Source organism: Phyllopteryx taeniolatus, chromosome 10 (assembly GCF_024500385.1).
Source record: "Phyllopteryx taeniolatus isolate TA_2022b chromosome 10, UOR_Ptae_1.2, whole genome shotgun sequence".
NCBI classification, from domain to species: Eukaryota; Metazoa; Chordata; class Actinopteri; order Syngnathiformes; family Syngnathidae; genus Phyllopteryx; species Phyllopteryx taeniolatus.
In genome coordinates, this window is record NC_084511.1 from 28,639,666 (window position 1) to 28,666,353 (window position 26,688).

A 26,688-nucleotide genomic window follows, 5' to 3' on the forward strand; every position below is an offset into this window, starting at 1 on the left:
GAGGTTAATGTCACAGCGTCATCGGCAGGTTGCGGCAGAGAGACTGGAAGAGTCACAGAAAGGCGTAGAAGTGGACATCCTTGGCTCATGGATCAAAGTTCAAACATTTTGATTTTACAGTTTAGCTGCTTGTTTAAAGACAAAAAAAAAAAAGAACAGCAACTTGTGCAAAAAAAGCAGTGAGAGTTGGAATTGTTTGACATCAGCATTGAAATGTTCAGAAAAAGTCCAATTAGGTTCACCTGTAAAAGTGAGTGCTGCATTTTGGCGAAAGCGAAATAGCCCTCACTTTTTGGGAGTACTGTATGTGGATTGAAAAGATCATGTTTGGAAGAAAAAAAAAAAAAAAATGAGATATGATAGTTAGCAAATGACTGATCCACTTGTTACAATGGCGAACAAAGTTAACATGTTGCCATTTCTGCCACTGAATGAGCTTCTATTTTTATTTCTCAACATTTCACTCATCATTGTTTGGGGTTTTTTTTTTTTTTTGTGTGTGTGTCTGGTGCCTTGACTACTTTATTGTATGACTTGAAACATTAATAAATAAATAAATAAATAAATAAACCATGTCTTTCATCCCCCCCAAAAAAAAAAAAAAAAAAAAAAGTTGTTGAAGTATATAAGACTAATGATGCGAGCTTTCAGTGTCTATTTTTAAACTTGTTCCACTTCCTCATCTGAATTCCTGACAGGTTGGAATGCGGTCCTGCGGCTCCCGAAGGCCACGCTGCGCCTTTTCACTTTCCTCAATTCCACTCTGCCATTTTCTGTGCGTGTGTTACTTCCTTGTGTGCCAGATCACACACCCACTTGGCGGGAGGAGCCTGCATCCTTTAAAAGTGGCGTCGGCGCGGCGCTTGATGTGAGGTGCGGGTGACTGCGGGCGTTCAAGATGGGCAACTGGATTATTAACAATGGCGTTACGTGCGTCACGCTGGTGAGCCGCTTGAGCTTTTGGGACCGGCCGCCTTCGTGAGCCTATTTGAGCCGTTTTCTGTGTTTGCAGGTGGTGTGGCTGGGCATCAACATCTTCCTCTTCGTCTGGTTCTATCTCTTCTACGACTTGGGGGATCAGTTCTTCTACACGCGCCATCTCCTAGGGGTGAGTCCTTCAGATTTTTCTTTTATGACCCTCTCCATCAGAATACCCATGAGACTCAAGATGAGTTTTTTTTTTTTTTGTTTGTTTGTTTTTTTTCTGGGTGGGGGGGGGGGTGACCACAGTCGGCTCTGGCCTGGGCGAGGGCCCCCGCCGCCGTGCTGAACTTCAACTGTCTGCTGATCCTCCTCCCCGTGTGTCGCAACCTGCTGTCACTCATCCGCGGCTCCCTCGTGGTAAGATGTGCACATCTGAAAATATGTCTACATGTGTTGCTCCTCCGTCTGTGTTCACATATCGGTCGATTATTGTGTTCCAAATTTTCCACATGGTTGCTCGTCGTTAGCCCGTCTCTGGCATTGTGTTAGCATTAAGCTAGCGGGCATTTTGTGGCGTTAACGTGTTGGGGTTTTCTCCGGGCACTCCGGTTTCCTCGCACATCCCAAAAACATGCGTGCTAGGCTCATTGACGACTCTGATGGTTGTTTGTTTCTACGTGCCCTGTGATTGGCTGGCGACCAGTTCAGGGTGTACCCCGCCTCTCGCCCGACGATAGCTGGGATAGGCTGCGGCACGCCCGCGACCCGCATGAGGAGAAGCGGAACGGGAGATGAATGAATGAATGAATGTGTAATTATTTGTTTTACTTTGGCAGTCAACATTTTTTAACGATTTCTTTGGTCATTTATACATACTTTAAAGCTGTACGAACCTCCTCAAATTCTTATTAAGCGTCGTCTGTTCCATACTCTTAACACCTTTTAAACTCTTAAACATGCAGTAATGCACAGTAGTACTGTACACTATGTACTTGTATTTTATTCCACGGCGATGTGTTTTAATGACCTTTTCTTTTTTTCTCTTTTGGTTTTTACATTTGTCATTTTTTTTTTAGGCTTGGAAGCATTTATTTAAACCATAAAAGAAAAGAGCATAAACTCAACATTTTGCGATATTGCTAATTGTGTGCAATATGAATATTAGAAATAATCCGTAATGCACGAAATCCGCAATAGATGAACTGCGATATTGCGAGATGACGAGTAGCAGTAAGTACTGTGTCGTGTAAAAAGGGAAAAAAAGCAGAATACAAATGATTTGCAAATCATGTTCGACCTATATTTAATTGAATACACCACAAAGACAAGATATTTAATGTCCAAACTAATCAACTTTATTGTTTTTTTGCAAATAAACATCAACTTAGAATTTGATGGCGGCAACACGTTCCAAAAAAGCTGGGACAGGGTCATGTTTACCGCTGTGTTACATCACCTTTTCATTCTTGCTCGATGTACAGCTTCAGCTGTTCAACAGTCCGGGGTCTCCGTTGTCGTATTTTACGCTTCATAATGCGCCACACATTTTCAACGGGAGACAGGTCTGGACTGCAGGCAGGCCAGTCTAGTACCCGCACTCTTTTACTACGAAGCCACGCTGCTGTAACACGTGCAGAATGTGGTTTGGCATTGTCTCACTGAAATAAGCAGGGGCGTCCGTGAAAAAGACGTCGCTTGGATGGCAGCGTATGTTTCTCCAAAACCTGTATGTACCTTTCAGCATGAATGGTGCCTTCACAGATGTGTAAGTTACCCATGCCATTGGCACTAACACAGCCCCATACCATCACAGATGCTGGCTTTTGAACTTTGCGTCCATAACAGTCAGGATGGTTCTTTTCCTCTTTGGCCCGGAGGAGACGACGTCCACAATTTCCCAAAACAATTTGAAATGCGGACTCGTCGGACCACAGAACACTTTTCCACTTTGCGTCAGTCCATCTTAGATGAGCTCGGGCCCAGAGAAGCCGGCGGCGTTTCTGGGTGTTGTTGATAAAAGGCTTTTGCTTTGCATAGTAGAGTTTCAAGTTGCACTTACGGATGTAGCGCCGAACTGTATTTACTGACATTGGTTTTCTGAAGTGTTCCTGAGCCCACGCGGTGATATCCTTTACACATTGATGTCGCTTTTTGATGCAGTGCCGTTTGAGGGATCGAAGGTCACGGGCATTCGATGTCGGTTTTCGGCCTTGCCGCTTACATGCATCGATTTCTCCAGATTCTCTGAACCTTTTGATAACATTATGGACCGTAGATGATGAAATCCCTAAATTCCTTGCAATTGTACATTGAGGAACATTGTCCTTAAACTGTTCCAACTATTTTCTCACGCACTTGTTCACAAAGAGGTGAACCTCGCCCCATCTTTGCTTGTGAATGACAAAGCTCCTTTTCTACCCAATCACGGCACCCACCTGTTCCCAATGAGCCTGCGGGATGCTCCAAACAGGTGTTTGATGAGCATTCCTCAACTTTCTCACTCTTTTTTCCGCCACCTGTCGCAGCTTTTTGGGAACGTGTTGCTTCCATCAAATTCAAAGTTCATGATTATTTGCTAAAAACAATCAAGTTGATCAGTTTGAACATGACATATCTTGTCTTTGCAGTGTATTCAATTAAATATAGGTCGGACATGATTTGCAAATCATTGTATTCTGTTTTGATTTATGTTTAACACAACATCCCAACTTCATTGGAATCGGGGTTGTATATATATATATATATATAAAAAACAACAAACAAATTTGATAATACCTTACAGTAAGTCTTGTGTTTGTAGATGTGAATTCAAATGCGAGTCAACCACTCCAACTTGTTCTTGCACTGCAATTTAGGGAGGTTGGAATTTTGACATTCAACGAAGTGATTCAAGTTTGACGCTGCTTTCGTGGTGTCAATTTGTATTTGAATTTTTCAGTGTTGCAGTCGTAGTTGGAGGAAGCAGCTGGACAAAAATATCGACTTCCATAAGCTGGTGGCCTACACGATTGCCCTCATGACAGGTGAGCTTGTCGGGCAGGAAGGGGGGGAAAAAAAATAAAATAAAAAATCTCTGGTGTAGCGATAAGAGATGACTCTGTTACGGGAAACGGAGCTGCGGCGCTGCCGTGAGTGTTTGTTTACTGCATTCCTCAGTGTGACAAAAGTCCTCAGATGTCATCTCGTCTGTTTTTTCTTTGCCCGGGAAGTGTACTCATGAATGGCCTTTGGCGTCGTTTGTCGTGAGATTATGGAAAAAGAAATGGCTGCCGCTTGAACATTAGCTGAACAGATTTGTTTTTCAAAACGTGACGTATATCACTGAGTCCTATTACACAGTGAACAGCAGAGCGATAAGCGGTGAGAAGTGACCACTTCAATATTGACACATTCACGCTAGAATGCTAATAAGATAAAACTGCAAAAGACTGGCCTTACGAAACGAGAACAAAAGGTCACGAAATAGGAAATATATCCTTTAATCCAAGCAAAATTATCCGCCAAAAGAAAAGGAACATCGGACCTGTTGCGGTTCGCTGCGCCACATCGCGCCGAGAGCCGTTTCTGCTTCATTTGAGCGATGAACGTGACGGCGCGCTCGGTTACATTTGCCACGCGTGTCTTTTTTTTGCGCCGACAGCCGTGCACGTCATCGCCCATCTCCTGAACGTGGAGTGGTACAACAACAGCAGACAAGGCGACTACGACGCGCTCAGCACGGCGCTGTCCGACCTGCAGGACGCGGACAACACCACCTACCTCAACCCCATTCGCATCACGAGCCTTGTGAGTCGTTACGTTAAGAACCGGGCCGATCGGATGACTTGTATCGTTGGCTTCGCAAGGCTTAGCCGTTGTTTTTGCGTGGTAGGATCCGCAGCAAATTCCCACTTACTTGGTGTTCACCACCATCGCCGGCGTCACGGGGGTCATCATCACGCTGGCGCTCATCCTCATCATCACGTCGTCCATGGAGGTCATCCGCCGCAGCTACTTCGAGGTCTTCTGGTACACGCACCACCTCTTCATCATCTTCTTCGCCGGCCTCGTCTTTCACGGCGCAGGGTAAGAGGCCGCCCGCCGTCGCCGCCCGCCTCGCTTCTCGCTCGCCGCCAACTCTCGGCCCCCGTTTGCCCTCTTCAGGCGCATCGTGAGGAGTCAGAGCAACGAGCGGCTGCACAACTTCACCATCTGCAAGGACCGCATCGCCGAGTGGGGGCGCATTCCGCAGTGCCCCGTGCCGCAGTTTGCGGGTGGCTTTCCGCAGGTCGGTCGCCGGTTTGGACAACTTGGTGGGCACAGTTGGGGGGGAAAGCCCAAATAGACGCCAATCGCCCAAAGTTAGGGATGTTGAGCTTTCAGGGGAAATCTCCTGTCAAACTGAAATGCAAGGTAAAAAAAAAAAAAAAAACAAGGGTTAGGGTTTCAAGACAGGGTTATGGTTTCAAAACTCGGTTAGGGTCTCAAATTAGGGTTCCAAGACGAGGTTAGTGGTTCAAAGTAAACTTTCAAAATAGGGTTAGGGTTTTAAAACTGTTAGGGTTTCAAAGTAGGGTTTCAAATTAAAGTTTCAAAGTCGGGTTAGGGTTTCAAAACAGGGTTATGTTTCAAATAAGGGTTTCAAAATAGGGCAGGATTTCAATTTTTCCTGTTTGAAAACAGCGTTAGTGTTTCAAAGTTGAGTTTCAAGACTGTCAGGGTTTCAAATTGAGGGTTAAAAAAAATGACGTATATATGGTTATGAAATGAACAAAAATGATTTTAGCAAATGGCTGCCATATAAAACAAGTGAAACATTTAAGGAGGCTGAATACTTTCCGTACCCACTGTGTATATATATATATATATATGTGTGTATGTGTGTGTTTGTATTTACTTTACTTTTAACGTTTTTGTTTGCTGGTGTGCCGTGAGATTTTTGGCTCAGTAAGCTTCAACAGAAGCTAAAACTGTATTTTTTCCCAATACGACTTTTTCCAATTCCCCCAGACTTGGATGTGGGTGATCGGCCCGATGATCATCTACCTGTGCGAGCGGCTGCTGCGGTTAGTCCGCTACTTGCAGCACGTCCGATACCGAAAGGTAACGCTTGACCTTCTGCCAAATTTCAAATTCTGGCCTCGATTTGTCAATCCTTCCTCCCTCCCTCCCTTCCTTCAGATCGTGATGCATCCGTCCAAGGTGCTGGAGTTGCAGCTGGTCAAGAGCGGCTTCAAGATGGAGGTGGGCCAGTACGTGTTCCTCAACTGCCCGGCCATCTCGCAGCTGGAGTGGCACCCGTTCACCATGACCTCGGCCCCCGAGGAGGACTTCTTCAGCGTGCACATCCGCTCGGCGGGAGACTGGACCGAAAAACTCATCAGCATCATGCAGGAGCTGCCCGAGGGAGCGCAGGGGCCCAAGTCAGTCCATTTCTCGCGTCTCGTGCGAACGCGTGCGCTAGTGCAGAGATAGTCGTTCGCATCAACGCTATCGTGAATGCCGAGACATAAGCGTCCGCGCAAATTCTACTTACTGTGCCAACGTGCACATTCACACTCCCAACTGTGCATCGACGCGTGAGAGCAAATCCATTATTTCCCGCATCAAAATACCGACGAGAAATGGCGGTTGGTTTTCAGGCCAAATATTGGCTCGCCGTTCAAGCGTCTTTGCTGCTGCTTCCTCATCAGAATGGGCGTGGACGGGCCCTTCGGCACGGCCAGCGAGGACGTGTTCGACTACGACGTGGCCATGCTGGTGGGCGCGGGAATCGGCGTCACCCCCTTCGCCTCCATCCTCAAGTCCATCTGGTACAAATTCAAGCAGTCCAACCCCATTCTGCACACCCGGAAGGTAAACAAACGCCGCCACGTCACGCACCGGTTGATTTGGAACCGGATTGTTTCGACACATCCGAACGCCTCTGGTCACGTCCGGCTGGTTTACGTGAGACCAGGTGCATCGGCTTTGCGCGTTCTCATGCAACTTATTACAGCGGCAATTTTTTTTTAGGACATTTTAGGGTTGGATAATATGGCCTTGTTTACTTTGGCTCATTGACATTATTCAAAACAAGTTTTGCTTTTTAGTTATTTTCTTCACTGATAATGTGAACGTTAGCACTAAATGTTCCTTGAGACAAAACATGTCAACACAATCCTTAATGAACTCAAATATTAAATGTTCAAATGTTAACATGGTAATATAAAACATCAACCTAGTACACAGCACTGCCATGTATCAACTTCCACAGAATGTATTTTTTCTTTCTGCTTCCTCCTGGGAACAAAAAAGTCAAAAACATCCATGTAAATGCGGTCTGTGATAAATCAGCATTTTAAATGTACAATTTGACGAACCGTCAAACCGACACGTGCATTTTCTTCAGAATTATCAGCTCCCAAAGACATCATAAAAATACATATTTTTTCCTTAAAAGTAAATTAGAAAATAAGTTCGCCCGCTTGGAAAATTGTCCCTTTAGACAAAAACACGTAAAGAAGATTTTTCATGTTCAACGATCAAATTACACTAAGTTTTACATTTATATTGATTGATTTTTATTTTATTTATATAACTCGCAGAAACCGCAAAAAAAAAAAATTGTCCTGACAAGCTTCAATTAATCGATAAAATGGATTGCTGGTCTATTTTTAGAATTGGTGTGTGTGTGTGTCCCCACACACTTCAGTCTTGAGGACCATAAACGTCACAGATTTTGTCCCCGCCATCTATTGTTCCATTATAGTGAATATGTTCCATGCGGACATTTTTCACTCACCAGTGACGCAACCTGATCCTCATTAAGTCTTTTGCAAGCGCCTCGTTGTTGTTGTTGTTTTATTTCTGGGCTACTTCCTGGTTTCAGATCTACTTCTACTGGCTGTGCCGAGAAACCAACGCCTTCGAGTGGTTCGCCGACCTTTTGCAGGTCCAAGAGAGGGAGATGGAGGAGAGGGGCATCGGGGACTTCCTTACCTACAAGCTCTTTCTGACCGGATGGGACCAGAGCCACGTATGTGTTTGTCCCTATCCCCCCCCCCAAAAAAAAAAACCCGGTAAAAGTGACACATACAACAGAAGAGAATTAAATACCAACAACAGCTACATGTTCAACCACACCATTTCATCTAATGAAATTCTGTTAGCTTGATGCGAACCTATGTATAATGTGAAACGCCACAGATGGGCTAATCAGGAAAAAATGTGAAATAAAGGACTAGTCGGCCTCTGTGTCAAAATTTGAACCTCGACTTAGATCAGTATTGATGAGTAACGTGTCTTTTCGGGAGTTAGCCCACTCGAGTTTTCAGTGGCTTATGTGGTCTCTTATTCGTGGGTTTGGAACTGTACAGAGCGGAATGTCATTTTGGGTGCTCATGTGATCTCTCCTGTTCCCTTAGGCCAATCACGCCATGGTGCATTTTGACCAGGAGACCGACGTGGTCACTGGTCTCAAACAGAAAACTCACTATGGAAGACCCAACTGGGACAAGGAGTTTGAGCAAGTCCGCAAAGAGAACCCCACGTAAGATCCTCATTTTGACTCTGAATTACCGCCGTGGGAAAAATAACAAAATCTCTCTCAACCCATCTTTTGCGTTTGATCTTCAGAGCTGTTGTGGGGACGTTCTTGTGTGGCCCGGTGGTTTTGGCCAAGGTCTTGGCAAAGAAGTGTGCCAAATACTCGGACGTGGACCCGCGCAAGACAAAGTTCTACTTCAACAAGGAGAACTTCTGAGCTGGGGAAGAACAGCAGCAGCAGTTTCCTTTGGCAAGACCTGTTGGGGAATGTTCCTCAGCGCTAATTAAGAAAGACACACGCTTAAAAAAAACGTTTGACCACAAAAGTTTCTACTTTTGGTTGAGTTAACACCACAAACGTATTTAAAGTCACTAGAGCAGGGTCTTCTAAACAACTCAAAAGCCCTGAAATTGTAGCTTACAAGAAAAGTCGCAGATTTACACTTACTTATTACTTAATAATAACGAGATGAAATCACACTATAGGGAGAACAAAAGTGTCGGAATTGAAAAATATAATTACATTGCCACAAAAAAAGATGATTTCCCAGATAAACTATTAATTTTAAAGGAATGAAGTGACAAGACTGAGGCAAAAAAACAAGTTATATTTTAAACTCGTGGCAATATTGTGAGAAAAGTCAGATTAAAAGAATTTTTTAAATGTAAGTCACATTACATAAAGTTTGTTTAAAAGTATAGTCACAATATTACAAAAAAAAAAGTCATTACTGTAAAAAGTTATTTTTAAAATTACAGTAAAAAAATCTCTTGGAATTTTAAAAGTCTTATTATTACAAGAATAAGTGAATTTTAAAAGAATGTTACAAGAAACGACAATCGTAATTTCAAAAGAATTAAGTTGTGTTATCAGGAGAAAAATTGTAATTTTAAAAGAATTCACATTATTCTGAGAATAAAATAGATTAAACTGACCTCCATGTTGCAGTCCAGTTTACATTTTGTAATGTACATACTTATTTTGCATTAAAGTAGTTACCTGCTTTCGCGTTTGTCATGTGATCAAGGCCATTAAATAAACAAACATGCACTTTCTTTTTGTAAATACGAGCATTTATTTCTAAAGAGCTATGAATGAATGATCACACCCTCACAGTTACTGCGAAACAAAACTTGCTGTAAAAGCATCCGACTCCGAAGTGAGGAGGAAGAAGGGAAAAGTCGAGCGGCGTGTGATTAACGATCCACTCTGGCCAATGGCAGTCGTGTTGAAACTCCTTTTTAAATGAAGAATTATATTTGCATTACTGTTGTCTTTACACTGAAAGAAATAAAATGCTCAAGTTTTTTTGTAACTTTTTTTTTTTTTTATTATTATTGATGAGCGATGGGGACAAATAAAAGGATGATGTGGTGATGCTTGTGTACACATTTTTTTGGACTCCATAAAAAGAAAACTATACATTTATCCAAACTAATGATGACACAACTTCAGGTTGAGGCCAGAATGCAAGTCCTAAAATAAAGAAAGTCACAGTATTATAAATATGAAATTGTTGATTATGAGAAAAAGAATAAAGTACAGAGTGCATCTCAAATTAGAATATGGTAGAAAAGGTTCATTCAGTACATCAATTATAATACAACTTCATTAAACACCGGAAAATACATATATACACTATATTGCCCAAAGTAGTTGCTCACCTGCCTTAACTCACATATGAACTTAAGTGACCTCCCATTTGTAATCCATAGGGTTCAATATGACGTCAGTCCACTCTTTGCGGCTTCAACTCTTCTGGGAAGACTATCCACAAGTTTTAGGAGTGTGTTGATGGCCATTCTTCTAGAAGTGCATTTGTGAGGCTCTCAGTCTCCGCCCAAATTCAGTCCACTATCGGTTTGAAGTCAGGACTCTGTTCAGGCCAGTCAAGGTGAACCACACCAGACTGTTGTCATCCATATCTTTTTGGACCTTGCTTTGTGCACTGGTGCACAGTCATGTTGGAACAGGAAGGTGCTATCCCTAAACTGTTCCCACAAAGTCGCTCTTGGTATTGCTAAAGCATTGAGAGTTCCTTTCACTGGCACTAAACCCAGCTCCTGAAAAATAAGACCACACCGTAATCCCCCACCACCAAACTTTACAACTTGGCACGACGCAGTCAGCCAAGTCGTGTTCGCCTGGCAACCGCCAAACCCAGACTCGTCCATCAGATTGCCTGTTGGAGAAGTGTGATTCGTCACGCGTCTCCACTTCTCTAGAGTCCGCCGACAGTCTGCATGCCTTGGTGCTTGATTTTATACACCTGTGGCCATGGAAGTACTCGGAACACCTGATTCCCATTATTTGAATGGGTGAGCCAATGCTTTTGGCAATGTAGTGTATATGTAATTTTCTAATTTCTTGAGATGCTGAATTTGTTTTTTCTTTGTATTTGTCGTCATAAGTTATATTCCAAAAAATGATACAAATAGAATCAGGAACATGTTCATTCTGTGTTGAGAATCTGCATGTTTTACTTTTGAATTGAAGTCAGAATTTTATTTTTATTGAAACACACCTGTACAGTACAAACAAAAACTACTGTAGTTGTATATTATAAGGATAAAGTCATATGACTATTAGTAAAAGAAAAAAAAAAAAAAAAAAGTACTTACATTATTAAAATAATTCAGTTGTATATTAAGAGAAAAAAGTTGAAATAATTTCCCAAGAATAAAGTTTATTTTAAAGACTTTACTGTATTTTTAATGAATAAAGTCAATGTGACCAGAATAAATTTGTATATGAAAAAAAAAAGTACATTTTAGAAAATTATTTAATGATCAAATCTAATTATCTTACAAGTTGTGATCTCACTTGAGTAAAATTGGAATTTTAGGAGCATAAAGTTGTAAATTAAAAGGAAAAAAATATCAAAATCAGATTTAAAAAATAAACTTTTAAAAAATATACATTCTAATTTTCAAAATAAAGTAATAATTTTATATGAATGAAGATTGTTAATTGAATATGTATTATGACGAAAGAGTCAATTTTAGAAAAATTGTAGTATAATTTTCAAAGATTGTTGTCGTTTTTTTCTTTTTTTTAACAAGAACGTAGTTATGATGTGATATTTTGTACTTTTATACTACATATGCGCACAAAAAGTTACCATGCAAATTTTGGAAATTTTATGACAATTTCCAAGAGCAAATATTATTGAGGTTTACATGCACTTGACCTTTTCAGCCTTTATACACGACTGTCATGTTTTTGACTTTTGTTCTCCATGTGCACAACATTTTATTTTTAGTTGTTTTATTGCTTAAACAATGTGACGTGACATTCGACATGTTTACATGGCATGAAAAAAATATTTCAAAATTGTCAAACTACTCTTATTTGCGTATTTCTACTTCTTACTGACTCGATATCGGAGCACATAAATCAATATCGAATCAAATCGAAGTGCAACCTAAAGCTTCTGGCACTTTGGAGATTTGGCAGAATGTAAAGTGTGTTATAAATGAAACATTATTATTATTATTAAATTTGTATTTACTGTGAAGTTACATTTTAGCATAAGTTGGTGTGTGTTCCTGAGAAAGAGCTACACGCACTGAAATCGGCTGTTTTGGCGGGAATATTGCATCAGGTGTTTCCGTCCGTAAACGCGCTCGGGGACGGCGCCCGGGCACGCTACGGGACGAGCGCTACTTACCATAATCGATCAAGGTGCGCCAGTGGTTTTCTGAATCTGTTCTTTGAGGATGAGGATGCTCTGCCTCTGCTCGGGGGGCAACATGGCGATCTGTTCCGGGGTCAGCTGCAGAACCTGCATGATCAGGGCGGCCTGCAAAGGGGGATCAGTATGATGTGGCTGCACAATGAGGCTCCGAACTTGAAAAACTTGGGAAGTTTGGGTACCACAGTTTTTGTGTGCGTGTATTTTAGTGGAATATATGGTTGAAGACAAAGAAGATGTTGAGGAACAATAATATGCATGCCTTCTCCTGGTCCTGTGTAGAAACTTGGTTCTGTCCCGGGCTGAAGCCGCTGCCGCCTCCGCCTGCTCCCGACGGAGGAACTCCTGGCATACCGGGACCCTGTGGAGAAAAACATGGCGGACGTTTGCAGTGTTTATCAGACTGCTAATCATTATCCAGGTTAGACAGTAACCCTATTACACATTAGTTCCCTTGCTCTTTGCATTAACCACAGTAGCCATCCAAGCTTGCGCAATACAACTATTATGCATACTCGTACATATTAGGCATATCTATAAATGCTTGAGCCTCACACCTGATGGAAGGACAAGACGACTTTCACTGATAAGTGCACAGAAACCAAGTAAAGGAACGTGAACGCGGGCGCAGACGTTTACCGGCCGTGTGGCGAGGGCTGGGTTGGGCCCCATGTTGTGCGGGATGGCGCCTTGCATTCCTACCACCATGGGAACCCTCTGGCCCGCCACGGGGCCGCGGGGGTCCATCGCTCTGGGATCGCGGCCTGCGGGAAGACGCGCAAACCGCCCAGACGGATTGATTACAAAAAATATGCGGCTCACAAATAATACCGTGCGCACAAATAAGAGCTTATTAGCAGTGCGCTTTTGTTACAATAGACTTCCGTTCCGTTTCCTGGTTTTCACTTGGCGCGCTCAGGTGTCAACACATAAGCGCATACTCAGTGATTCACTTTTTCCACTTGGAGTTATGTTAGTCAGTGTGGGGCGGTAACTAGATGAGATTAGATTGTAACCAGCCATTCTACTCGCCGCGTTGAGTTCGCATCATTAATAACATTTTAGAACACCGCTCAAAAAAACGCACACCGTGCCAAACTTGGTGCACAACTGGGCTCGTCTGATCACCGCTTAATTCGCTTCATACAGGCAAGAACTTAAATGGGTTACATTTGAAAAAGAGCCACAAAAGCTTGGATTTATTTTTCATATCGCGTCCTCCTTCTAAAACCAACACTTGTGATCGGATCTTTCAGTCTCAAACATGACATAAAGCGGTCAACTTCTGGTGCAATCTATTAGTTTGAGATTTTGAAAAGGTTCAACTCATAGTTACACTTTTGAACACATAAGAACCTTGACTTGTGAGCAGTTTCATCTTTATAATTTTTGACCTTTTTACAGAATATTCCCTTTTGCCTAAGAACTATGCTGACATGAATTGGGAAGCTTCATTTCAACAAAAAGTAGCGCTTTGCCTTCATTTTGTGGGGTCTAGGTGCCCAGGAGTTGAAGTGAGTTGAGGAGTTTCACTTCGTCTAAAGGAGTGCTTTGCCCTCATTTTTTTAGCATTTAGGTCACAAGTAACTTTGTTTAAGTGGGTTGAAGAAAAACATTTGTTATTATGGGGTCTTGTGTGAACAATTTTAGGGAAAATAATTTGATCAATTTTGCAATAAGGCTGGAACATAACACGTGAAAAAAGTACAGTGGAAAGCTGGAAATACGGACACTTGCGCTTACCTCGGGTTTCCATGGGGGGTCCCCGCTGCTCCATCATAGGGGGCCCTCTGGGGTCACCCATCATATTTCGCGGCTCTCCCATGGGCGGCCCCCTCATGTCCATCGGTGGTCCTCTCATGTCGGGCGGCGGTCCGCCTCCCATCGGGCCCATGTGCACTGGTGGCGCGGCGTGGGGCGGAGGCGCTCCCATGTAGCCTCGGCTGAACACAAAGTTCCCGTTGGTCAAGCCATCGGCTGAACTAGACGCGGCTGGACCATCGAAAAACAAACTACAGTGGCTACGAACCCTAGCGCACCTACCGACGATCGAAATGGCCGGAACGACTTCAAACTAGTCGCAGACGCACGCACACCGCGCGGACGCTTCAGCGCTGTCACTAATATGCACCTCGTATACTCACTTGGGCTCGATGGTGTCTCCCGTGACCGACAGCAGGCTGCCCCCTCGGGGATCGTTGGGGCCGTCGCCCAGCAGACCTCTGGGGGGGATGCCGCCCCCTCCTAAGGGAGAACACGCAACATGAAAACGCAAATACAGAAAGGATGACGACAGAAAATACACTGCCCGGCCAAAACAAGTCACCATCTTGTTAGGTTAGGAAAACTTCATTAAACGCATGCACTTTAGTTACTGCAGAGGCTCCTCGGTTTACGACTGTCAAGGCATAATTACAGTAAACATTCATATGAAAACAATTCAATGGCACACAGCAAATGTGATGGTAAATGAATTTGAAGTTGTTTGTTGTTTCACGCACCCGTGTCGGTAAAAGGCTCACATTACGGCCCGCCAAAAAAGGGCCCAACAACTAAAGATTGTTTGCCGCCGACTATGTGATGAAAGATGAGTTAAAGTCGATTAATTGATGACGTCATTGGTATTTTTTCAAACCCAAACCTTTATTGCGCCACTGACCGGTTTCATGTAAAAACATATTTCGACAGAACGGGCAGTACATTTCGGTGCTCCATAGCGCGGCATCATCCGGCAACGCCAGCAGACGAGTGTAAACTCTAAATTGCCCGATTTTAATAAAAGATGCCAAAAACACATTAGCAATTAGTCCAACGTCAAGCATTAAACGTCGGCGAGGAGTACGAAAGCCAACTGGTCGACTAATTGCCAAATAACCAAAAGAAGCTGCGGAAAAGTTCTTTTTTTCAAGCGCTGGAAGACTGGAAACAGGTCACGTGGTCTGATGACTCCAGAGATGACAAAAGACGTTACGGAAGTGTGATACGGAAAAGCTGCTCAGGTCTTATGTCGAGCAACATTACGGCGGGGAAACCCCTTGAAAGGAGATCACGAGCAGAGGAATTATTAAGCCGTGGGTTTTTAACCAGCAATGGTATTCTTCCCTATTGATAACAGAACAATGCAAGCATTCATGAGGCACGTCTTGAGACACGGACAGAGACATTCACGTCAATTTAGAGTCATTGCACGTCATGAAGCAAAATGTCGCCTAACAAAAAAAGTGCGGGGACTTCTGTTGGCCAAGGCAGTGCATTTCACAACCAATCCACAAAGTTACCATGACAGAAGGAATCAAACCAAAGCGAGTTGGGAGGAACAATCGGGATTGGAAAAGCACAGCAAGCAGCTTGATGTTACAGCACAACACACGCAAATGAAGAAACAGATCCATTATGGCTTCAACGAACACTTCTTACTAAAGCAACTACTGTATTACTGGGTGTGGGAACGTTTCTGCCAGAGGTATGCGTGCAAATGTGAAGCAACGGGTGTGTCTGTGTGTGTTCGGTTCCCATTTAAGACTAATTACACCGTTACGGATAATGAATGCGAAAAACAGCACGGTGCCGTCAAGAAGAGATGGCCTTATAGCGCCTGCCTCCATGTTGTCACTCTTTGAGACTGTTTTGACAAGTTTAAAGGGCACATTTGCACCCCCGATCCGCTACTGTTGAATACATTTAACAGGCACACCTTCTTCTTCTTCTTCTTCTTCTTTTCCTTTGGGCTTGTCCCTTCAGCGCGTCATCTTTTCCCATGTCAGCCTATCTCCTGCATCCTCCTCCCGAACACCAACTGCCCTCACGTCTTCCCTCACGACATCCATCAACCTTCTCTTTGGTCTTCCTCTGGCTCTCTCGCCTGGCAGCTCCATCCTCATCATCCTTCTAGCAATATACTCACTATTTCTCCTCTGGACGTGTCCAAACCATCCAAGTCTGCTCTCTCGAACTTTGTCTCCAAAACATCGAACCTCGGCCGTCCCTCTGATGAGCTCGTTTCTAATTTCATCCAACCTGGTCACAAACCTCAACATCTCTTCCCCCTCCACCCCTCTCATTCATGCACATATGTTCTGTCTTACTTCGGCTAATCTTCATTCCTCTGCTGTCCCGTGGATGCCTCCATCTTTTTAACTGTTCCTCCACCTGCTCTCCCTGCTTTCACTGCAGATCACAATGTCATCTGCAAACATCATGGTCCACGGGGATTCCAGTCTAACCTCATCTGTCAGCCTATCCATCACCACTGCAAACAGGAAGGGGCTCAGGGCTGATCCCTGATGCAGTCCCACCTCCACCTTAAATTCGTCTGTCACACCTACAGCACACCTCACCACTGTTCCGCTGCCCTCGAACATGTCCTGTATTATTCTAACATACTTCTCTGCCAGTATACAGTGGCGCCTTGAGATAAGAGTGAGCCGACTTGCGAAGTCTTCAAGATATGAGCTGTTGTTCGTCCCCTTTTTTTTTTGCTTTGACTTGTGATGAAAAATTTGAGCTAACAAACAATGCACACCACCATAGATGGGCTAGCGAATAGCATGTGTCGCCGTTTTGTAACCCTTTCATCCATCCGTCCGTCCGTCATCTCCCTTTCAGCAACAGATATTTGAACACAAGCCATGGAGGACAAAATGTACCCAGATAACATAATACTCACAGGGATATATTCTTTATCCTCTGCGAAAAACAACTTCCATAACCTCGTGTGTATAATGCATCTTTTTCCCCCTCAAGAAATCACCCAAAATTGATACACCGAGTCAGATTTTCTTCCGGTTTATCCAAGTCTGCTAGCTGTTACGCAATTGTAACTACTCTCATTTTGCACTAAAACGGGTCGTACGAGGGACAGAAAAGGGAAACGTTGCGGTGTACAAATCCCAAGCTCACTGCGCTGCACTCGATCGCTCTTCAGCTCAGTGGCATCTCCGTGTGAGGTTCCACGCCCGCGACATGAGAGAAATGCCATCAGCTTGCCAAGTTCCTCGCCCAGATTCTCATCTCACACTCAATTGTGTTACAGCTCCTCTTGCTACTTTCTAAAAAATAAAAAATAAAGTCCCACTGTGCGCTAGAGACGCTTTAGCTCAGGGGTGGGCAAAGTATGGCCCGCTCGGTTCTTTATTCTTGCCCATGGAGCATCAGGAGTCCTGTAATGTATATATTAATTTAGCAATTTTCTCCTAAAATTGGTGAATTAAAATGTATTTACTCATATTTTAACCAAGTGATCTAATTAAATACTTGGGACATATATCTATTGTAAATAAAATGAAATTAGTAAATTATGTAATATATATATATATTTAAGAGTTTGTATTTAATTTGTACATTATAAGTAACATTTAGTGTAAAAAAAATGGACATACATTTAACATTGTTTTTTATTAAATTGGTTAACTTAGACAAAATACAAAACAGTAAAATAAAGCATTTTAGATTTTACATTTGATTAAATAATTAGCTAATTTATGTGAACTAAAATAAAATGGTAAAAACTACTGTACATACATGTATTTTATTTAGAAATTGGTTAAATTAAGAAATGAAAACAAAACAAAAAAATCACAAAATTTGAATGTTTTCTTAAAATACACATTTCATCAATTTAGCTCATTGTGACTAACGTAAAATATACAACATGTCCACAAGGTTTTGACTGATACACATACATTTTAAAAGAAGCTTAATATATCCAGTACAGTAAGCTTGTATTAATTTTATTAATTGATTAATGTATAATTGATCAAATGAAACAGGAAAATATTTTACATATACATTTAATATTAATTTGTTGCAAATAAAAATTAAATACACAATTATACAAATAGATTTAAAATGCAATTATTTTTGTAGTTTATTTGTTCATGTAAAAAGAAAAAAGACTGTGTATTTTAATGGTTAATTAATTGTAGTGAAAATAATTACAATAAAAATGAAAAATATTAAATATAATATATTAAAATGAGCTATTAAACATAGTTTTTATTTTTTACACCACATCTTTCCATTTTACAAATTACGGAAGCGTATTGCATTCACTTGGATTAAAAAAAAAAACACTGCAGTTTTTTCTGACAAATTTTTTTCCACCTGCTTTTCTGACTATTTTTTTCTGTTTTACTGACATTTTTTTTCCCACCCGTTTTCTGACTCATTTTTTTTCCACCTGTTTTTCTGACTCATTTTTTTCCTGAGTTATCGGGACACATCGAACTCACTCAGAACCTGCGAACCGTCTTTGCGGACGCACTAATGGCGGATTACTGCTGGGCCGGGATTGTGGTACGTCTGTTGAGTCACCACGTCGCCAGCCTGAATGCATTTTAAATGCATCATCTTGTATCCATGGAGCATACCATATCTGTCCAACTGATTCTGGACAAGCATTGCTGTATCTAGCAGATCTGAATGGGCTTTCTTCCTGAACAAACGCAAAGTCCGCAGGTGCCTGCGTATTGTCGACAAACTAATAAAAATACCATCTATGTGACTCAAAGACAGGAGTATCTCCCAGTGTCTTAAACCCATATCAAAATAAAACTTGATCAAACTAAATAAGCCGGTCATGTTGCTTACTACGGAGTCCGCAAAGAGTCACTTGCAGTTCACAGGTTCTCGCGTGAGTTTGATGTGTCCCGATAACTCAGGGAAAAAAAATAGTCAGAAAAACAGGTGGGGAAAAAAGAATTGTCCGAGAAAATGAAAAAAAAGTCAGAAAAACAGGTGGGGAAAAAATGTGTCAGAACAACAGAAAAAAAAATATTTCAAAAAACAAAGCTGTCAAAAAAATTACTCAGAAAACAGTATTTTTTTTTTTTTAATCCAAATGAATGCAATACGCTTCCATAACAAATCAAGCGGGGCCCTTTAATACCAAAGTTTGCCCACCCTTGCTTGAGCTGATGTTAGCACACATGCAACCAAACATCACCAAAGCGTTCGCGGTGTCGGACATTCTCCACCCCAAACCCGACTGCGGCACCAACCGAGGGAGGGGGCGGTGATACCTTGAGGCCGATCGATTGCGGCTTGTGCAGACGATCCTGTGGGGGAATGCTGAAGGTTTCCTGAGCCAGCGTTAAAAAAGTGGAAAAGAACAGGACACAACACTCAAAAGAGCAAAAGCGGCACTTTCAAAGCATTGGGGAAGCGTGCTGGTGACAGAGGCCGTGCATGATGGGATGAATTCCACATGTTGAATGAGCATATTGTGTTTATGTGAAACCTTCACGTTCCCATGAGAGAGGCGCTATTTATTGTATTGAGGCTCTGGCGCCCTCTAGGGATCTCAGTGAGAAATGACGTGCAAAGCATGCATGAGCTACACAGCAGGTTCCCATGCTATCCAAAAGTTGACAATTGAAAACCCACAAATACTAAATTCGACATCCCCCACCCCACACACACACTCAAAATATGCGTGCTTTTCCCACGCTCTTTGAACGCATCATAGACACACAAACACAACATTAAATAACCATTCTGCAACTCATTTTAAGGTCAGTGTACTTACCAGTAAAGATATGACATTTTCGTTTCAATTTATGATGTTTGCAAGCTAAATACAAATGGCGTGCAACAACTAGTTTAAACAGACAGTTAAAAAATGAAAAATAAAAAAGGTGGGTGTGTTGGGGTTGCTAGTTTAAACAGACAGTTAAAAAATGAAAAATAAAAAAGGTGGGTGTGTTGGGGTTGTACCGTAACAGTTTTACGGTCAGGTGTGATTGGCGTACTGCGGTGAGTGTTGGGTGCGCTGCATTTCTCCCTTGTACTGATTTAAACACATTCCCATTTTAATCTTTGAGAACTGATTGTTTTTACGTACAATTATTTACATTTTATGTGCATTATGGTCCCTCTAGTGGTATGCAAAAGAACAGCTGCCTAAGTACAGTTAAGTTGTAGTTAACTTTTAAGTGCAATACATTTGAATTTAGTTTTTGAGAACTGTTTATTATGAAACATTTATTTGGGTACAATTTGTATTTAACTTTTATATGCCCTATTGAAGCATAGATTTGTATTTTCCTATATTTAAGCATAGTATTAACACATTACAGTGGCTTACAATAGTATGAAATATACTTAAGAGGAATAAAACCTCCGTTTCATTTTTAATTAACAATTAGGTCTACCACTACTACTGTAATTTAATGGGAGTACTTAAGAGCGCCAGAACCACTGATATTTAGTATGCTCTACTAAATAGTCATTCTACATTTTCTCTAAATAACCGTAGAGTGACACTAACAAGTCAGTATTACTTTACTCTCCAATTCGATTGGATTTGAAAAAGCTAAATCATAATTACAATGAGCTTATGAATTGGAAGTGCCACGTCAATTAAGATGATATGACATAAAAACACGTGACAGCTGCAAAGCAAGTGGCCCAATTTAAGGGAACAAGCGACGGATTATTACCTGGAGGGCCGGCGGGTCCCGGGGCCGGCCCGGCTCCAGGTCCAGGTCCAGGGACGACGCCCATGTTGGGAGGCTGCATCATCGGAGGCGCTCCATTCACGTGCATCCCAACCTGATAACATAACGGTGCGCGGTAAATGACCCGAAAACCAGCAGACAATGCAACAGCTTCTTCACTCTTGCCGTTAACTTCTTACAGTTGACTTACAATGTCATTGCAACATGCTGCCAATTTTCCACATCTTTGATGGGACAGACACTTCTGCATTATTTGTGCACTCACTGTTTTATCACGCTGCACTATTTACATACTGTCGTTGATCACTATTGTTTGAGAACTCTCTGCACCATTTGCACAATCGCCACTGTCCTCGATCATTGCAATATTAGTCACTTTACATTGCTTGAGGACTCTGCATCATTAGCACAATTGCCATTATATCAGCACCACTACACTAGTGGTACACTTTCATTGCACAATGACTCTCCGTACTTAATTTATAGTTTGTCATAGTAGCTGTTTGTTGTCATACTAGAATGCCTCCAACTACCGGAAAAAAAATTCCTGGTGTCTCTAGTAACGTATTTATATGCCAATAAAGCTGATTCGGAGTTGTAAAATGGGGTTACAAGGAATTCGCAACAAAGTAGGCGAGTAATAACATGCAGTTAAAAGACAAAACGAAAGGGTCAAAGAGATATGTTGAGATTCTTGTGAAATAATCAACTCATACTGCTTTACTCTAATTGAATGCATTTTTTAACCAGATTTTTGATCGGTAATTTCACACCAAAACGTACCCCAAAAAGCCAGTTCCCCCCAACACACACACCAAAAAACTCATCATCCGATTTTCAAAATTTGTGGTCCATACCAATCAGGCTTAACATTTTGACAGACTTGCCATTTTTAAGAAAATGTGTCATGTTTCAACTTCTATTTGTAAATTAACTAGTCGCAGTAACTGCAGAATAAACGTGTGCAAATACAGTAATAACTACAAGGAGTACTAATGACTAGTCTTGTAATGTGTAGTACTTGGTAGCTACTTGTCCATAAAGAACTTCTGTAAATTACTTACAAGTATTTGTGTACTGACGTAGAAAGAGATAAATTGCATGCAAGAAAAATACAAAACACATATGTAGTAATGGCGGCACGGTGGGCGACTAGTTAGAGCGTCTGCCTCACAGTTCTGAGGAGCGGGGTTCAATCCCCGGTCCCGCCTGTGTGGAGTTTGCATGTTCTCCCCGTGCCTGCGTGGGTTTTCTCCGGGCACTCCGGTTTCCTCCCACATCCCAAAAACATGCATTAATTGGTGACCCTAAATTGCCCGTAGGTGTGACTGTGAGTGCGAATGGTTGTTTGTTTGTATGTGCCCTGCGATTGGCTGGCAACCAGTTCAGGGTGTCCCCCGCCTCCTGCCCCGATGATAGCTGGGAGAGGCTCCAGCACTCCCGCGAGCGACCCTTGTGAGGAGAAGCGGCTCAGAAAATGGATGGGTGGACATTTGTAGTAATAATCACTTATTGTACTTCATATACATGTAATTTAGTAATAGCACATAGGGTATTGTATGCATGTATAACACTATAAAGAATACTCATGTAATTCAAAAGGAATGGCCACTTACTGGTTGTGAAATGTATTAATAGTAATAATAAATGTAGTAAGGACAATCATTTGGCTCAGTTGTAACTTTTTCCACAAATGTACACTTCAACAGTATTAGCGTGCAGCAGTTAACAGCAGCCTTGTGCCTACCACAGGCTGTTGCTGTGGGGCCGCCATGTTGGGCAGGGCAGGTGGCGGATTGACCGGCGGTGCTCCTCCCCCTTGTCCGCTCGAGATGAGCGGCTGGGTTGTGGTTTGGCGGTGGAGCATTTTCTGTAAAAGTGGCACATTCGTTGAGAACTGCACAGCAGAGTTTTTTTCGCCGGGGAAGACTTGAGGCGGAGCGGACGGAGGGAGGTCTCTCACCAGCGCGATCTCTGGATCCACGATGCGCATGACTACCTGGGCCTGCAGCAGGGCGTACGCCAGCTGAGGGTTCTGCAGCAGCATGTTCCTCGCCTCCTGAGGACTGTTCTGCACACACAGCTACACAGACAGGAAACACATTTTGACAAGCCTTATAACATTACAGCGACTACACGTTACAGAGCAGCGTTTCCTAACCTTTATTAAGCCAGGGCACAAATTTTACATAGTGATGGGCGAGTACTGATACCAGGTATCGGTATTGGGCCGATAGCGGCCTTATTTCAATGTAGCCGGTACTTGTGAAGGCTGCCGATTGCAGCCGCATCCCTAATTGAACGTTACAAAAATCCCACGGCACAACACCAAACAAAATTGTCACAAAAACTATATGTAACCAAGTCATATGATCGCATCACTCTGTGCCCGTTTACTTCAAGTTATTCGAGATGTGACCCATCAACCGGCCGATTGGTTTGTCTTGAGTTGCGAGCAACACTGAGTTACGAGTGCTAGCTATGGTGGCAGTGAACGTCACGACCATCGAGAGATGAGCAATTCTTCGAAAAGAAGGTCAAGTGCTTGCATCATGATGTTTACGGTACTGCCACTCCCAGTTTACTGTATAACTAAACAAAAAAGAGAATTACATGAGCTGCATTTTAAAAAGAGAAAAAAAAAAAAAACACTAACTGTCTCACTAAAGCCCCCTAGCTTAATGCTAACAACACAAAATGCTATAGATACAACTAGCATCGATGTGGAAATTTTAAACCTTTAAACAACTTTTATTTGAAGACATGCGGTAGCAACACATGCAGACAGCGCATACAACAATACTCACAGGCATATATTGTAACTGAGACTGCGCCTTTTAATACAGTGCGCCTTATGATCGCGAAAATACGGTATTATAAGGAAACTGCTTTTATTTTTTTTTTACATTCTATTTAACATTATTATGCTATGACTATGTTTTTATATAGTTGTTTTTTTTTTTGTCTTAAACCACAATTCCAAATAAAATTGAAGCAAGCAATGATGAACACACCCTCACACCACATGGCGAACCCTCAAAAATGATCAAACTTCGACACCATGCTCCGGTCACATTAGATGCGCTGCGAAAATTGGTGAGTTTTGGGGCATCATGCAAGCAAGTGGCACTTCAAAAAGACGATTTAGAAGAAGAAGAAGAAATTCCAAGTGGGCGTGATTTGCCTGATTATCGCTCCAATTTAACAGGGGGGTGGGGTGGGGGGCAACATAAGCATCGCACCTTCATCTGTTTCATTAGTTCAAACATCTGTTCAGGTGGCAGACTGGCCACAGCCCGGCTGATGGACTCGGGCGCCTCCTCTGGTGCCACGCTGTCCCCAAATGGAGACTCAAGGATGGGCGCTCCAGTTCCCAAACCTGTTCCCATACATATTGACACAATCACCTCACAATCACCTCACAGCACAAAACTACAGGATCGCCTAACATGTGTGACTTAAAAAAATGCTCACTTTTAAGCTCTTCCTTGTTTTTCTCACTGGCGGCGTTGTCAACACGCAGAGCGCGACCATTGAACTCTCTGCCGTTGAGGTTCCGCATGGCACTGAGTGCAGTCTCCTGGTCTTGATACTCACAGAAGCCATATCCCTTTGGTTTGCCAGTCTCCCTGTCATACACTAACCTGAAAGCAAATACAGAAAACAAATTGCGAAAAATGTATGTCTCTTTTAAATCACTATTGTGCTTTAATCCAAGTACAGTTGCAGTTTACAGATAGAGAAGATGACATAAACACTAAAAAGAAAGAGTAGTGGAGGCTAGAGTCAGGACAGAAGTGAGTATTTGCGAGCAACAGTATGGTTTCATGCCTAGAAAGAGTACCACAGATGCTTTATTTGCCTTGAGGATGTTGATGGAAAAGTACAGAGAAGGTCAGAAGGAGCTACATTGTGTCTTTGTTGATCTAGAAAAAGCCTATGACAGAGTACACAGAGAGGAACTGTGGTACTCCATGCGGAAGTCTGGAGTGGCAGAGAAGTATGTTAGAATAATACAGGACATGTACGAGGGCAGCAGAACAGTGGTGAGGTGTGCTGTAGGTGTGACAGACGAATTTAAGGTGGAGGTGGGACTGCATCAGGGATCAGCCCTGAGCCCCTTCCTGTTTGAAGTGGTGATGGATAGGCTGACAAATGAGGTTAAACTGCAATCCCCGTGGACCATGATGTTTGCAGATGACATTGTGATGTGCGGTGAAAGCAGGGAGCAGGTGGAGGAACAGTTAGAAAGATGGAGGCATGCACGGGAAAGCAAAGGAATGAAGATTAGCTGAAGTAAAACAGAATATATGTGCATGAACGAGAGGGGTGGTGGGGGAAGAGTGAGGCTACAGGGAGAAGAGATAGCAAGGCTGGAGGACTTTAAATACTTGGGGTCAACCGTCCAGAGCAATGGTGAGTGTGGTCAGGAAGTGAAGAAACGGGTCCAAGCAGGTTGGAGGAAGGTGTCACCTGTGTTATGTGACAGAAGAGTCTCTGCTAGGATGAAGGGCAAAGTTTATAAAACAGTGATGAGGCCAGCCATGATGCACGGTTTAGAGACAGTGGCACTGAAGGGACGCCAGGAAGCAGAGCTGGAGGTGGCGGAAATTAAGATGTTGAGGTTCGCTCTCGGAATGACCAGGTTGGATAAAATTAGAAATGAGCTCATCAGGGGGTTCGATGTTTTGGAGACAAAGTTAGAGAGAGCAGACTTGAATGGTTTGGAAAAGTCCAGAGGAGAAATAGTGAGTATATTGGTCGAAGGATGATGAGGATGGAGCTGCCAGGCAAGAGAGCAATGGATGTCGTGAGGGAAGACATGATGGCAGTTGGTGTTCGAGGGGAGGATGCAGGAGATGACATGGAAAAGGATGACGCGCTCTGGCGACCCCTAAAGGGACAAGCCGAAAGGAAAAGAAGACATCAACACTACAAAGGCTAACAAAGACGAGTGAATGAACTCACCTGAAGCTGACAACAAGTCCGACTTCTGAGAAGATGTCTTTTAACTGTTCTTCGGTTGCTTCATAAGGAATATTCCCCACTAAAACATATACAAATACGTAAGTACTTTGGCGATCTATTTGACTTTTCTTTCGTGTAAGAAGTTTAACTTGAGCTACCACGAGCCTACTGCCTGTATTAGCTACCTAGCAAAGACGGACCTTTTTTCAAATAATGTGATAATATGTACAATGCAGCTTTTGTAACCGAAGAAATATGGAGGGAAACGACTTACCAAACACTGAGCGTAATGAACGGTCGACGGCTGGGTCTCTATTAGCAGCCGCGGCGGCAGCGGCGGCAGCAGCAGCGGCAAGGTTCGCCATTTTGAGGGGGGGACAAAAATGAATGCGACACACGGAAGTAGCTAAGGGGACAATCTCCTGTTTCCGTTCTGTCGGTTAGTTGAAAAGTTAAGTGAAAAGCAACCTCTGTTGCTCTATATTTAATTAAATCTAATGCTTGGAAGACCAACAGCGACCCACAGTTGCCACGTAATAAAGAGTAAAATACAACCATACGAATAAATTGATCCATATGTTCAAACCACAATTCGGTTTCACACACAAATTAAGCAAAAATGCTGATTTAGCATGTTTATAAGCATGCGTAGCTTGCTACTTTTTGAGGCCCACTCTACTTTTTTCCTAAACAAACTTACTTCCCTACTTTTTGAAAAGATGCCTATTCTGTTGCTTCTAGCCTGTGAATTGGATGTTTTTTTTTAATTTCTGAACAAAGACCCTGTAACCAGTCCTGAAGGTTTGAACCCAGGGCACCAAGCTTGTAAGTAAGACGTTGTTACAACTAACTCATCATTTTGGTTTATTTTCTCACCACAGTGCCCTGGCTTTAATGTTTGATCATTTCATGCTTAAAAAATAATATAAAGTGCAATGCGTCTACCGTGAAATAGAACTCGTGTACCACAGCAGCACGTCTGCGATCACCAACACAAGGTGACGTATAAATGCTAGCTAATTGAATACAGCCGACCATCGCTGTTAGAACGTATTGTAATGCCTCCACAAGGCGTTGCCAGATAGACGCAGCTGCCAGTGCACTTTCAATCGCTTTATTGAACAAACGGTAACAAAAGA

General features: G+C 42.5%; 2 protein-coding genes across 3 annotated transcripts; one reads left to right on the plus strand and one right to left on the minus strand.

Annotated features, from left to right (window-relative positions):
• Window positions 1-786: 786 nt before the first annotated feature.
• Window positions 787-9,808, plus strand: nox1 (NADPH oxidase 1). Its single transcript, XM_061787570.1, has 13 exons — window positions 787-943; window positions 1,013-1,108; window positions 1,231-1,341; window positions 3,863-3,947; window positions 4,565-4,710; window positions 4,796-4,989; window positions 5,068-5,191; window positions 5,914-6,006; window positions 6,085-6,326; window positions 6,597-6,759; window positions 7,775-7,921; window positions 8,310-8,434; window positions 8,521-9,808. Exons 1-13 carry the CDS (start codon window positions 899-901, stop codon window positions 8,645-8,647), a joined length of 1,698 nt encoding a protein of 565 aa, XP_061643554.1. The 5' UTR covers window positions 787-898; the 3' UTR covers window positions 8,648-9,808.
• On the minus strand, window positions 9,481-25,982 carry cstf2 (cleavage stimulation factor, 3' pre-RNA, subunit 2). 2 transcript variants are annotated; one of them, XM_061787571.1, is made up of 14 exons: window positions 25,824-25,982; window positions 25,550-25,628; window positions 24,056-24,225; window positions 23,824-23,960; window positions 22,545-22,664; window positions 22,329-22,451; window positions 20,564-20,675; window positions 19,145-19,204; window positions 14,270-14,369; window positions 13,869-14,068; window positions 12,765-12,889; window positions 12,388-12,486; window positions 12,102-12,233; window positions 9,481-9,907 (listed from the first exon to the last, which is right to left on the minus strand). In XM_061787571.1, exons 1-13 carry the CDS (start codon window positions 25,912-25,914, stop codon window positions 12,111-12,113), a joined length of 1,539 nt encoding a protein of 512 aa, XP_061643555.1. In that variant the 5' UTR covers window positions 25,915-25,982; the 3' UTR covers window positions 9,481-9,907; window positions 12,102-12,110. The 2 variants fall into 2 exon arrangements, with proteins under 2 accessions (XP_061643555.1, XP_061643556.1); XM_061787572.1 differs by lacking the exon at window positions 19,145-19,204.
• Window positions 25,983-26,688: the final 706 nt, after the last annotated feature.

Excerpts from the sequence above, each read along its gene's own strand:
- nox1 (XM_061787570.1), top strand. The coding sequence starts at position 899 with ATGGGCAACTGGATTATTAACAATGGCGTTACGTGCGTCACGCTG. Across the intron at positions 944-1,012 it reads GCGTTACGTGCGTCACGCTG|GTGGTGTGGCTGGGCATCAA; the intron begins GTGAGCCGCTTG and ends CTGTGTTTGCAG. Across the intron at positions 7,922-8,309 it reads CCGGATGGGACCAGAGCCAC|GCCAATCACGCCATGGTGCA; the intron begins GTATGTGTTTGT and ends CTGTTCCCTTAG.
- cstf2 (XM_061787571.1), bottom strand. The coding sequence starts at position 25,914 with ATGGCGAACCTTGCCGCTGCTGCTGCCGCCGCTGCCGCCGCGGCTGCT. Across the intron at positions 14,370-19,144 it reads CGCAATCGATCGGCCTCAAG|GAGGGGGCGGCATCCCCCCC; the intron begins GTATCACCGCCC and ends GTTCTCCCTTAG. Across the intron at positions 14,069-14,269 it reads GGAGACACCATCGAGCCCAA|CCGAGGCTACATGGGAGCGC; the intron begins GTGAGTATACGA and ends CTTTGTGTTCAG.